General features: G+C 40.6%; 1 protein-coding gene across 1 annotated transcript in view; it reads left to right on the top strand.

The window, feature by feature from the left end:
* Positions 1 to 11656, top strand: part of GABRR3 (gamma-aminobutyric acid type A receptor subunit rho3) — a 30415-nt gene extending 18759 nt beyond the window's left edge. Inside the window, exons 4-9 of the mRNA XM_075491827.1 lie at positions 615 to 838; positions 3796 to 3878; positions 4723 to 4863; positions 7651 to 7803; positions 10162 to 10358; positions 11354 to 11656. Of these exons, the coding sequence (XP_075347942.1) occupies positions 615 to 838; positions 3796 to 3878; positions 4723 to 4863; positions 7651 to 7803; positions 10162 to 10358; positions 11354 to 11656 (1101 nt within the window). The remainder of the gene's footprint in view (positions 1 to 614; positions 839 to 3795; positions 3879 to 4722; positions 4864 to 7650; positions 7804 to 10161; positions 10359 to 11353) is intronic.
* Positions 11657 to 14710: the final 3054 nt, after the last annotated feature.

Raw genomic sequence — 14710 nt, 5'->3', positions numbered from 1 at the left:
ATGAAATATCTGTAACAATCTTCCATATTAAAAAATTGTTATTCTTGTAAAATTTAACTGTTTACTCTTATGAAATTCATCATATTGATTCTTTATGATGCATTTCATTCATAAACGTACTAATCTAAAATCCCTGTGCAATATTTGTACAAAATGTACAGATTAATGGATTTTACAAATTGACCTAATGCTCATGAAGAACTCAAATTAATCCCTTTGTAAAGGAACCACAGTCCATTCTGGGAAAAGCTTGTGAAGATTTCCAAAGGAAACTCCTTTCCATTCGCCTTTGGTTGGTTTTAAAGTTTCTTTATCCCTTCACTGATTGCCCAGTCCAGCAGACCACTGAAATCTGTAAAAGTTTTATCTAAGTATAAATGAAGTATGAACCTCAGAGTCAGACACCAGTGACAAGGCAAACAGCCAGTATGTCAGAGGTAGTTCTAATCTATATTTAAACTCATTGAGTGGCATTCGATTCCTCTCATTGAGGATCCTCCAGATGATGTCCAGAGAAGAAATTGATCCTTTGCATGAGCTGATTACTTTGTACTGTTTTCTATTATATGTGAATAAAACAAGCATTATCTTCTTTTATTTTTAATTGAACAAAGGACTTCACAATGACTTTATATCTCAGACATTACTGGAAGGATGAGAGACTTTCATTTCGTAGTAACAAAAACAAAAGTATGACTTTTGATGGAAGACTGATAAAAAAGATCTGGGTACCTGATGTATTTTTTGTACACTCCAAAAGATCTTTCATCCATGATACAACTGTGGAAAACGTCATGCTCCGAGTATACCCTGATGGCAATGTACTCTTCAGTCTACGGTAAGAACAGTACCCTTTTACAAGAAAATACATGACTGCAATTGTGGACCAATAGTCTGTACAGTGAGAAACTCCTGGAAATACTTGCAGTTAAGATGCTGATACTGGACTGGCATTAATCCCCTGGCATCCGATAATGGGAACTGGTGACCAGTGTACCAGTGGGAAAATAAATTTAGGATTGATAACATACAGATAATATATTTTTCTATCATTCACATATTGTTTCCTGTCACAGGATAATGGCAGTTTTTTCATCTGTTGTAAATAGCGCTGAAGTTTATCGAGTGTTGATTCATTGCCAGTGGTTTTAGCAATATTGCAGTAGTTTTACTGTGGAGTACAGTAAAGCCCAAAATTATCAGCAAAGAACAAATGTGGGGTTTTTGCCCCTGAGCCTTTTAAAACTGTCTGTCTCAGCTATTTTCACCCTGGGATACCTGTAAACATGCCATTGATATTAACTGGGGCTCCAGACAGGCACGGAGAGCAGGTTATTGGTGCTGACACCAGCAATGTTAGACAGGCGTGTTGTGTGACTACAAGGAACTGGGAAGTGAAAGAGTAATTCCAGGACTGGAACAGCAAGGTCATTAAATGTGTCTCCCTTCTATCGACATGTTATTGCTTTTCTATATGAAGCAGATTTGGATCATGTGGCAGAAATAGTTTTAATGGAGGAATTTTCCCCCTAGGGTAAAGGCCCTGAGGCCTGTGCATGGCAGAAATCACAGTTCTCCAGTTTGTTACTAACTAGGCCTGTGCACAGAGGTGATATTTCATCTAATCAGGATAGTTTGGAGATTTATGCAAGCACTTGAGATTTTGGCTATGTAATAATTGTTCCAACAAGTAATGAATTTATCTACCCTCTCATGAAGACATGCAGAAACCCTCACAACAACAACTGTACACCACTTTAAAATAGTGTATGTTCAAGAATCACACCGACCAGTAAGAAACAATGAGGTGAAGTATGCATTTTATTGCTATATTCATTTCCATGCTTCATGAGAGGGGGGGGGAGGTCAGAGGAACTACACTACTACACTAAGGCTTACAGCAGTGGCTCTCCATGTGAGGGGTATGACATACATTCAGCTGGGGGAAGGAAGAGTGGCGAAGAGATGTAAGATGGGCAAACACATTCTGTCAGCTTGCTGGAGAAGTAAAGTGTCATCAAGATTAACCGCAAGAAATTGTGCACAAATAGTTACAAACCAAAGGGAACGAGTGATGGGAAGGACAGAAATGGAGAGAAAGGAAAAGGTGAGATGGGAGGGAAGGAAGAGGAGGAAGTAGAGCTGAGGGACAGACACAGTGTGAATCAGTTTGCTATGTTTGCTCATTGCTCGGAATGCCCTCTGTGATGGGAGCCTTTGCCCTGTGTCCTGCATCACGTTTGCAAACTGGTGCTCTACTTTTCTTCCTTGCCCTTGTCCTCTCTGCTCCCACAGTTACCTTTCCCTAACCCTGCATTACCAGATGGTGTGTACTGGGTGACTCCTCCTTGCTCTGACAGGTGAGCTTGCAGCCGGCCTCACCTTCTTGTGCCAGTGAATAGCAAAGCCCCAGAGTTCCTGCCAAGCCTATGGATTTCTTCCTGGACATAAGCAGGAAGGGCAGGTACCCTGTCCTCTTCCTTTCCTTCACTATCAGTTCTTATCAAACTGAGAGGCAGGCAAAGGGGTGACCTAAAGGCTGGTGAGCCAAGGTTTTAAAATGATTAAGGTGAAACAATGTGTTTCTAGCCGGAGTGGTGTTAATGTGTATGTTCCTAAAGAATCAGATGCTCATTAAAACACTCTTTTTGTATTGCCAGTTTTACGTGCAGAGGGTAGATTATATTCCAAATACTTATGTGCAAGAAATCTGCATATTCCACAGTTTTTCTTCAGTGCCTAGCATCCAGGATTTTATTGAAGCAAAGTGGAACAAAAATCCAGATTTGTTGCTAAAAGAGTCTCTCTTTTTTTTTTCAATCAACGTTTTCATGTTGTTCCCCTGATCCTTTAGTCAATAGCTAAAAGACAGAAACAACATCCATAGTTGGAAGTCTTATGCATGATTTTAAAGATGTACCACTCTTACAATCTCATTTCAAGCCAGTAAAATCTCACACTTGTAAAATTTCAGCTACAGTGTGATTACCGATCACAAGTTTTCAAAGATCACTTATATACCCAGTATATCCCTTATCACTTAAATCCCTGCAGGATTCAGTTTGGGAAAAACTGAAAAATCAAACTAAAACATCAAACGACACGCAAGCTGTGACAAGAAAGGGAAATTTGGCAATATTTACCATATTTAAATTGCTGCCTCTAGCCTTTTTTTTTTTGTTTATTAGTTAAAATGTCAAAGCACATATACCTTCTAAACATCTGTGAAAAACCAGATGTAATGCAAAATAATGTCTTTGCCTAGATTTCCTTAAGCTTTTTAGAGTATAAGGCATTTCCATGGTGTTGAAGAGGAGAGTAGACTTCCAGAAACTGCAGCTTATCTTTTTATGCAATTAAATGTTATAATCATTCTAGCTGGGAAAATAGCGGTTGCAATACTATTTGCTCTAATCTGTAATATTATCTACTTCAGTCTATGAGAAATCCAGTCAAGAAATGTGAAGTCTCCTTGTTAATCTTCATAAATGTAACCCTTCAAAGCAAAATGTCTGAAAGGCTAATGAAGGATCAGGCCAGTAAAGGGTTTAAAAATTGAATGTAATGTACTTAATAAGAAAGACTATTTATGTTTAAAAAATATGATTCTCTCACTGATTTAGTTTTATCTCACTATCTTGAAGCAATTTTAGAAGCATCTAAAAAAAGTAGAAAAACTCAATCATTAGGATTCTAAACAGCTGATTGGTTGGGGATCTCACGAAGATGTCTGCACAACCCTAAGAAAGTATGAAATTTTTCATTTAATTTCTGTTTTTCTGTTCCTTTCTGCAGAATAACAGTTTCTGCTATGTGTTTCATGGATTTCAGTAGGTTTCCTCTGGACACTCAGAACTGTTCTTTAGAACTGGAAAGCTGTAAGTTTAATTCATACCTCTTCTTCACTTGTGTATTCTTACCAGCACTCCGTCTTGTTCGTATTACCTTTTTCACTTATTTTGATGTGTGACCTGAACCCTTCAGCCTGTAGGTATTAAACTGTGGCCAGTTTGGGATCTTTCCAGAACTCAGTGAGCTTTGGGAAGATGGAAAAACCATGATGCAGCCTGCTTTGTTTTGACTGGGTTCATACTCCAAGGCCTAAATCTGAAGATGTTTCCTCTGTCAAAAATCATGGGTTTTTTCTGAGAAAAAAGTGCAAGTTAAACGTAAAATAAAATGTCAGTATTTGACCTCATGGAAAAATGAAAATGAGTGCTTGTGTCACTGTGAAATGTCTGCTTTCTCATCTCTGACTCAGTTGTCTGTAGCAAGCTGTAGAGCTGGACAACAAAAGGTAATTCTGTTCTGCAGAGCCTTTTCACATCTCAAAATTTATTCTTATTTGGATTATGAGTAAAACTGGGATGCTGGTTTGTTGTTTAGTCTTGGAAAAGAGAACAGATCCCCAGTGTTCAGGCAGTCTGCTCAGTGCGGCAGCTCCAGAGCTCTGATCCTATGTGCCTTGTGACCCTGAGCATGCCCATGTCCCCCATCTGTCAGGTAAGCTGCTGGCAGGGCACAGGACTGGGCTCCACTTAGGACAAGATGGCATATGGTCTTTGCAAATTTTTCCATGTCAACTAACTGGCAAATTGATGTGAAAAAAATGTTTCTTTGGGGTTTTCCCAAATTGTTTGAGTGGTCTCCTATCCCTAAGACAAGAAAACAGAAGCATTATTCCAGCAGAAGCGGTGATTTAGTGTTTTTACTTTCTCATAGATGCATACAATGAAGATGATCTGATGTTATACTGGAAACATGGAAACAAGTCCCTGAGCACAGATGAGCACATCTCCCTCTCCCAGTTTTTCATCGAAGAATTCAGTGCTTCCAGTGGACTGGCTTTTTACAGCAGTACTGGTATAGTAAGCCCCTGTCTTTTATTAAAAGAGAGAAGCACAGGACACAATCACGCAGAATGTCTTTCACATTTAAACTCGTTGCTAATAAACGACTGTTACTGCTGAGAGATCTCAGAATGAAGTCTGTCAATCACACTGGTCTGTTGGGCTAGGTCCTCAGTTCTCTGTACATTACCAACATAACACTTTCTTGATACTAGAAGAAGAGGCCATAATAATACTTGTAACTTAACATCTGACAAAAAGAACCTGAAAAAAATGCACAACAACCAAAATATGCTGTTGTGAGCTCTTGTAAAATTGTGGTGCTTCTCTGAAAGCCACTGGAATATTGGGTTTACAGGAATCTTTGGGTCCTGGTTATATAGAAAAGCCTGAAAATGCCAACCCTAAAGGGTCAAGTACTAGAAAGCAAACAAGAGGAACCCCAGTGTGTTTTGTTGTCTAAAATCTCCTAATTTTTGGAGCTGTAAAATGTCATTGAAAGTCTACTAACTATAAGATTTCCTCATGAGACCATTTATAACCTATTGAGGTCTAATTCATGGTTTGCTTAATGTTCCATTTTTATATATAAAGTTGCAGAAAAAAATCCCTTTATGTCAGTGCTACATTGTTTAAATACAGATATCTGCCCCAGACAGGTTTTTAGTTCTCCCTATACATCTCGAACTATACTTTCTGGAAAACTGCATAAGGATTTAGGAGTTTATTACAGTCTTGATTTCATGCAAGGTGGGTTTCATTTTCTTTGTATTTGTGCATGCAATTATACATGTTTAAATACTTCTCTATGTAAGTAGTCTAGCCATATGTTTTTAACTAGATAAAACAGCATGCTTGCTACCGTACTTTCCAGTCTGAGTCAATTCATTTCAGTATGGATATTGCCCTTTATATCAAGGTAGATTAATAAAATAGAAATTATTCCATATAATATGATGAAATGCATAACACTTTGGAAAAAAGCCTTTAAGACATACAGGAAAGCTGCAAATCGATACATTTACTGTATTTTATTTATAGGATAGGTTCTTTTTGCATTTAAAAAAGAGCCATTCAAGTTTGTGGTGGCTGATATTGAATGCAGAAATTCCAGTTTAAATTATGATGCAACCTAAGCAGTGAGGAATTCACAGCTTGATCAGGTTCTTCATCCTTATCTCTTGCTCGTGTATGAGCTAAGAACAGAGCTCCAGCTTTCAAGAGCCACTGTCATGTGAGAAGAGGGCAAGTGATACCTCACTGTCATAACTGTGCCTTGTTGAGAGCTACGTCAAATTTGTCCTTGCTGCAAGAAGGAGATTGGGATGTTTTCCACCAAACTGCTATCGTTGTGTGTTGAAACTGGGTTCTGGGAACTCAGCTGGCTTATTTCTGCCTTGCTATTCTCATTAAAAAAAATTTATGCAAGCAAATACAGCCTTGTGCACAACAGTGCAACCTCATACCACCCCTGTACCCAGGCCTTTGCAGCACCTTCACAGCACCTTTGACTTTGCAAAGTGTAACTGCTTAACACTTACATGCAGATGTCTTGATGATGAGCTTACTCAGCAGGGTAAAGGTGAACGGAAAGACTTTTTTTAAGTTGCAGGGACCACTGGGAAGTACCTGAATAACGCGTGTAGCATTATCTGTTAATTAGAACACTGCCCTTTGTAGACGTACACTTTTCTCTGGCCTTGAGATTTTGTTTCAGTCAGGAGGTTCCACTTTCTCTTGTTCTTTTATTTTGCTGCTTTTTGGAAGAAACTGATTACACACAGACCCCGCCTCCCGAAGTAAGTAATAGTGGGGAACAATCAGCACAACTCTAATGGGAGCCATCTCCCCCTGAAGAGTCTTGGGCAAAAAAGTGGACAAAAATGCTGCTCACAAAGCAGCCTGATGCATTTTAGGTTCTGCATACCCTTTCCTGTGAATCTCAGTGAACTACACTTGCATAGCATTTAGGCTTTTGGAGTTCCCTGGCCTCCAAAGGAGCAACAATTTCAATCCATTTTTGAGACAATCATTTTTAAAACCAAAAACCTTCTCCACAACTGAAAACACATAGAGCGTGTTTAATATTAGACGGGCTTATTGTTGAGATACTCTTTTTGAGAAAGTCGCTCTTTGTGACGGCACGACCGCTGCAACACAGGCTCGTCGATGTCTCTATTTGTACCGGACGGGCAGCTCCTGCGCAGCCGGCCACTTCTGTCTTCTTTTCACCTCACTCTAAGCTGGTTTCCCTCCCATGGCAGGAGGCAGAGCACGCCCGCTTTGCTGCACAGACAGAGCATGACCCAGATTCACTAGATGGCACCCTCTCCTCTAAAGTCAAGGCTGGGCAGGCAAACCGCTCTGACCCTAGGAAAAGAAGTGCTGCTTGTTGCTGGGTATTTGTAGGGTGAGAGGAGGCAGGCTACTTTTGGGGGGAGGCAGGGTGTTGGCTTCACTGTCCTAGCTGCACTGGACAATTATATTCCGTCTCTATTCTCCCGGCAGTTTCACCTGAAGTCTACTTACTTCTTTGCAATTTCCTAACCTCAGTTATAATATAGTATTTTATTTATGCAGTCGTGATGCTTCACTCCCAAGGCAGCAGTATTTTAATGTGGTATGATGGACAGTTTGTAAAGCGCTATATAAACCCAAGGTGGTGGCAATATTTCTCAGGCATTTATTATTACTGATGTGGATACACCATTCCTACTAGAAGGAGGGGGCCAGTGAACAGAGCTCACAAATAACACAGCTGTCTTCTCCCCCAACCTGTTCCTCTCTCTTTTTTCAATAGGTTGGTACAATCGACTTTTTATAAACTTTGCACTCCGGAGACATATTTTCTTTTTTGTGCTACAATCCTATTTCCCAGCCATGCTGATGGTGATGCTGTCTTGGGTTTCATTTTGGATTGACAGAAGAGCCGTTCCTGCCAGGGTATCACTAGGTAAACCTTTAATGTGTATTCTTTTGGGAAGTATAGAATGGATAGGGGACAGTTCTTGAAGTTACCTTAGCTTCCTATTTACACAGGACATGAGTAAGTATATCAGGTAATTGCCTGAAAAACACTGTTATTACCACTGTTGTCACTACCACAAATTCCTTTCGTCAACCTCTACATTTGGAAATGGGATGTTTGTTCAGACAGGCTTTGCTATATTAGAAAACAGCTCACACACCACAGAAGGAAAAAGGGATGATTCTGCAGATTTCCCTATTACTTCATTCCTTTTTTTTTTTTTTCCCCAAAGACTGAGTTGATTTTTTCCTCCCCTGTTCCCAGCAAAGTGACAGGTAGTAACAGGAAGTCAGATCCCTCCCCAAATCCATGGTTCATGAGAGATACTTAATAGGCGTAGCACAATCTATCTAAAAGCTTTGCAGCTCTGCTTTCTCTTCAGAAACATTTGATATCTTCCTACCAACTTGGAACCAGTTTCCTGAGTTGTCCTATGTAGCAAAGCCTTTCTTTCTTAGGCACCTTGAAAATGTTGCTTTGGTGCCTTAACTGTGCAAGGCACACGGGCTCCTGTGGAAGCCAGAGAGTAAGTTGGGCATCTTTCTGCTCTCACAGTTTTAGTTCTGAACACCACAGCTCAGGAGAAAAAGACTAATTACAGTGGGGGTTTTTATAACACTATTGTTTTTCTCAGTGATGAATCAGTTGATACCACTTCAAGACTGCCTTTGTTGGGAATTTAATGCTGATGGCCTTGGAATGAGTACATTTTTTCCAAGATTAGCATCTCTGTGAAGATCTGATGGAATTGTGTTAAGATATCTAATATAACCATAACGCACCTGAGTCCTGCAACTGTCGGTTTAAGAACTAGTAAAGAAGCTCCTGTTCTTTCCCCTCGCTGATGCTAGTCCCAGAACCCAACTGTATGTTGCCATATTTCTTAGACACGTGAAAATTTGAGGATCTTTGTTTAAGAAACAAACTTGCATGTCCTGAGGGAGCACTCAATTTTTATCTACAGCTATATCAATCTAGAAAAAATAGGACTGTAGCTACCTCAGATCCCTTTCTATTGGCACAGTCTAAAGCTATTAATACATAGGATATAAATCTATTTGTTAGTCTAAAACCAAATTATGGTACCTCCTACCTACTTTTATTAATGCATCTACCAATTCCTTTTATTTACAAGAAATTTAACTTCATCTTTAAAAATAAAGTTTTAATTCTCAGTAGGTCATTTGTAATGTTGTCAAGATGGTTTTGCTGATCATGTTCTTTAATTTATATATGGATTTCTGCAGAAGTTTATGCATCAGGAGTTCTATGGATAATGCACATTTCATTAGCATAAGCATAAATAATTTATAGGTAATGTTAACAACAAAGTTTAAAAAGCGTAACTCCCTAGCCTAGAGTATATGTATTTTAAATAAATTGATTTCCTCTTATATGGTATATTTCAAACTCCATCCTTCAACCTAAGGAACTTGCAGAGGGGGAGAGGGAAAAGTCGTGTATGTTCCAGTGGACTTGAACTAGCATAAAACTGGAGAAAGGCTATACTGAGACCCAGCTGAAAGGCCATGCTATCAGCCAGTGCTGTCTCACAGGTGCTATTGAGATGTCTTCACTTCCAGGGTTACATTCATTTCTTTAAAAGCAGGGCCTGGGTTGGGTGTTGGTGATTTTTTTTTCCTGAGCTAGAGCAAAACAAAATGAGATGAATAGCTGCACATAAGAGAGAGATTTAAAAGAGGAGGGTGAAATTCTGGACACACTGAAGTAAACAAAAAATATTTCGTAGTTTCAATGGATATAGCATTTTTATGTGAGAGCGTTTTTAGAGAGCCATGGAGTTATGACAGAGACATACAAGCTGATATATGTTCTCAAGAAGTACAATTTGAGAAGGGGTTGAGAAGGAAATTGGTGATTCATTAGTAATTCTCGGGGAGAAGAAAGTGTGTAGTGGAGACCCTGGCTCTGGGAAGTGAGGGAAGACCACAAACCTGCTTTCACTTCTCTATAGCAGTGCCTGAAGCTGTCATAGAGATGCATTCCTTATGCTGCTGAATCACCAGTGTCGTGTCCCCACTGTTCGAACCTGGTGTGCCGCAGCTCTAACCGCACACGCTGAGCAGACAGATGATTTACTGGTTTCAGTATTGTATGTGATAAGTCCTTCATGGTTCACTCCCCTTTTCAGAGCCTGTGCAATGAAGTTAAAGGCAGTGTCAATCATATGCCCTCACAAAGCTGTGCTGTCCAAGCAATGGTGATGAGCTAAACAAAACCAGCTGGCCAGTATTATGATAACCTCCCCTTTTTCTTTGGCAGGTATAACTACGGTGCTGACAATGTCAACCATCATGACAGGAGTAAGTGCCTCAATGCCTCAAGTGTCTTACATAAAGGCTGTGGACGTGTATTTATGGATCAGCTTCCTTTTTGTCTTCCTGTCTGTCATCGAATATGCAGCAGTGAACTATCTCACCACAATTGAAGAGAGAAAGCAACTCAAAAAAAGGGGCAAGGTACAATCCTCTGTGTTTTGTTGCCTTCAGAAAGCATCACAGAAGCCACAGAGTAATCCTGCTACACCACTGTGATAACAGTACAGGAACCATCTCTGTGACTCCACTCTGTATCTCACTGTACTTGGCTGAAGGGAGGAAATGTATCATCCTCTCAGATCTTGAGAAGGTCTGTGCTTTCTCTCCCTTCCTTTTCTGGTGGCAGAGGTTAGGGAGTACATCTCCTGATTTTTTTTTTCCCCAGAGGAAGGTAACCTTCATTCCGTTCTCAAATACCTATTGATCAAGGTATTTTTCCTCTCTCTGAAATATACCCCAGAATGCTCTCATGTAATATTCCCTCCTGTGTCGTGTGAAGCAGAGTCTGTTTCTCCTTTTCCTGCTTCATCATTTTCAATTAGGAAGATGGGTTTAATGATGCCTTTTTGTCCCAAGATGAATGACAAGGTCATTTTTAGAAAAGTGTGCCTGAAGCAGAAATGTTCACAAGTTAAACATTTGCTTTCTATGAAGCACTCACTTAAAACCTTTACTTCAAGAGTATCCCCCTGTGTAAACTCATTTGTTGGAATATCACAAGGGGAAAAACACAGAAAAGGGTGCATATGTTGCTCATGTGATTTGATAATCCCATCAAAACACTACTCATGGAAATGTTTGAAGTCATTTCCCACAACTCCAGCAACGCAGACCTACAGGAGAGGCAGAGTTTGATTTTTCTGTTTCAGAAGCTGGGGCACATATTGCCAGCCAGAAGCTGGCAATAATCAGCCAGACAAGTGTGTTTTATTGCATGTATCCCCTTCCTCGCTCATGTCCTGTGCAAGCGGGCAGGCCCCACAGATAGCAATACTGTGAGGCAGCCCTGTTGTCCATATGCTCTCCACAGAGGGAACAACACTGAAGAGAAAGCTTGCTTTATTTTCTGTTTTATTTATTCGTAATTTACTAAAATGGCTCCTGCTAGATGCAGAATAACTATTCTTTGTTGCCAGGCTTCAGGAACGTATAGTATTGATGCAGTGCAAGCAATGGCTTTCGATGGCTGCTTTCATGACACGGATGTGGACATGGACCTGACTGCTTTCTCAGACCGCTGTGAAGAGAATGAGACTCGGGTACGTGCAGCCAGCGTCTCCAATGTGGACACAACTCGCATAAAGAGGAAGAGATCTCTGAAGGGAAATGTGGGCAGGATTATTTTACAGAACAATCATGTGATTGACACATATTCCAGGATTATATTTCCCAGTGTGTATATTGTGTTCAACTTTTTTTACTGGGGTCTGTACATATGAACAAAAATCATTATAAGCTAGACATTATTTTGCGTATGAGGGTTGCATCGTGCTTTAAAAATAATGCAACAGCAGTAGAGGAAAGGGTTAAAAGTTCCCGAAACTGACTTCTGCCGGCTTGGTCGGCAGCAAAACTGTTAATGAAAAACTCTCATGAGCCTGGTTTCTTTTTCAGTTGGACCGTGCAATGCTTCATTGGGGCAATCTAATGCACGTGCTACTGCTGCTCACTATGGGTGCCCTTTGTCACAGAGCTAAACAGCCAGCAGCTCCCACCTGAAGTATTATCCAGTCTCTATCTACACTCTAGCCATTCCTCTTTAATCAGCCTTTCCGTTTGTTCTCCACTTGTGGCCCATTTTAGTAGGCAATCAGCACCAATCGTCTTCAAATAGCTCCTATCCTTATTTCACTTGCTGCATTTCGATTTTGCTAGGCAACCCGTACGCACCTCAGCAGCCTTTGTCCTCGGATGGCAACTAGGGGGAAAGAGATTATGGCTTAGCAGTGGAGTAGGGACCAGCAGAAAGCGGGAAGCAAAGCTGATGGGGCTTTGTACCGTTGTGCATCATCACCACCTCAAGAAAAACCCTCACCCTGTCAGCTGTCCCTGACTTTCCATAGGACCACTGGGAAGGGCCTCTCTTTTGGAGAAATCTTGATCACTAGTCCCTGAGGCAGCACAGGAACAATGTCCCAGACCCGATGCACTCAGTGTCTTACGGCCACCTCCCTCATGTGACACCCACACATCTGTGCCTCGTGTGGACCTGCTGTAATCACCCGCTTTCTGCATAACTGTTCATTTCAGAAACGTAGGCTTTGAGGCAGAGATTTTAGAAAACTTTGTCAAGAAAACAAACCAACCATGTCTTCAGCAGAATCTGGTTCTTCTGCTTTATGTTGCATACGTGAGCTTGGGGCTTTGCCCCCCTCCCTCTCCCTTTGGCTTTTGAGATTGAATGTTAGTGAGGAGAAGCTACACATGCCTGCTTGCAGCATTGATCCCCAGCACAGTTCAAGACACCACACCGAGACACACAGGAAATAAAAGGAAGCAGCTGTGCCAAAACAGAGCCATATACAGGAATCCTGACGGTCCCAGATGAATCCTACATGGAAATATCCTTAGGTTCAGGCTACGGTGGTTGAAGTAAGGATGTTCAGGGACACACACAAAAAGTGTTCATAGCTTCAGAAAAGAATCAAGATTGTTTTTGCAACTTTCCCAGATAAGGAGCATTTTCCACTTAAATTTCTTGGGTTTGTCTGTCATTTAATAAAGTGAGTTTATATTTACAAAGTCAGTTCAAAATGGTAATTTGTGGGGGCAAAAAATGTCACAAGGTAAATGCTTGGTCACTGCTTGGTCAAGACTAGGAAATGGCAATAAATTTGGAAGCCTGAACCGCTGTCTGGTTTATTTGATTTTCCTGCTCCAATATTGTTTGCTCATCGCATGGTGATGTCTTTTACTCTTTCAAAAAGCTGCATTTGTCAAGCTCCCAATTACAGAGCTGGAGAAGCTGGTGACACACTGCATGCCAGGCGATTGAAATCTGATGGAGTGAGTGGGTACTTTGGCGGCCAGTTCACTGCCAGACAAATGATCAGAGCTAAGACGGCTTTGATACTCTTCCAGGAAATCCTGTCATGGAAAGCAGAACCGTACCAGGAATGACAATGCTGGGAACGTAAAGCCAAAGGACACGCAGGCTTTGGCAACAGCAACAACACACTAGACCTCAAGCTGAGCAAATGTGTAATATAGATATATAAAAAAATACTATGACATCCTCGTTACTGCACTGCCATTATGGAGGCATCCTGCACAGATGTTCCAGATTGCCTGGGAAGATCCTATCTAATGGCTCCAGATGTGTGTGTCCTAAACTTTTCACATGAATTAACGTAACACCATTGTTTTCACACAATTTTTTTTAAATCTGCCTTACAGGTAGAGGTATTTGTCCTGTAGCCAACAGTGAATCCTCAGCCTCCAACAGAAAAAATACCCGTGTGCTTCTACACCCAAACCAGTTCCCTCTTCTAAATTTCTTACAGGATCTGCAGCAGCAAAAGTCCCGCAGCACAGCACACCCAAGCCCGTGTAGGCTGTCCAGCAAACAGGCCCACACATGGAAGTGTGGAGGAAAAGAGATTCCTGCCTGCATTTACCTTCCAGGCACATCCTATACATGTGCCTGAAAGCTGCGCAGCTTGCTTTGAGGGAGGGAATTGTTAGTTACTTTGCAACTGTGACTGTAACCATTGGCGAAGTGTTCTCCCCACGGAGAGTACTACGTAGCAAGTTTTATTACAATAATGAAGATTGCATGTTACGATGATGAAACTTAACTGCATACTCTTACAGCCAAGCTTATACCTTCTATCTTCTTAATGCAGTGACAGGGATGATATCAGGATCAATCATACTTCAAAAATCTATTGCTTGTATAAACAGTAAAAAATAACAAACAGTATTTAAGTATATTATTTCTTGTTTAGAGGGCGTTAGAGGGCTGACTAAAACTCACATGACCCTCTTCTGAAGCTTGTGTTATCTTCCAGAAGGGGATGGTAATAAATACTTTTAGTCAATTTGTCTAGACAGACCAGCATGGAAGTCTTTTAAAAAAAGTATTCACAACTATTTTCCATTCCTGTTATTTGCAGCTGGGTTTGCAGCCAGTCAAATGTACAGGGTTTATGTCCCACAGCATTTACTAAAAGTTAAACCATCACAGCCATTATGTAAATACATACTTGTTTGAGTATTCATCCTAGTGGTATTCAAGCAGTTATGCTGAGAGTACTTTGTGGATTTTTGGAACAGAAATAAGAGCTTATAATGGTTTCTGTGACCAGCTGAGGTGCAGGATGTGGCCTCTCTATTTTTAGCATCTGCTGCTACACCCATCTGTATGAAGAAAACATCCTGTAAGTGTTAATGTAAGTGATGCAAACTTTTAAGTCTGGAGAACTACTTCATTCTTCAAAGCTCTGTAATTCTCATTAAAGAAGTAAGCAGAATTTCATGCCACTGAACTGTTT

This window comes from Mycteria americana, chromosome 1 (genome assembly GCF_035582795.1).
Source record: "Mycteria americana isolate JAX WOST 10 ecotype Jacksonville Zoo and Gardens chromosome 1, USCA_MyAme_1.0, whole genome shotgun sequence".
Taxonomy (NCBI): domain Eukaryota; kingdom Metazoa; phylum Chordata; class Aves; order Ciconiiformes; family Ciconiidae; genus Mycteria; species Mycteria americana.
This window is presented reverse-complemented; position numbering and strand designations above follow the sequence as displayed.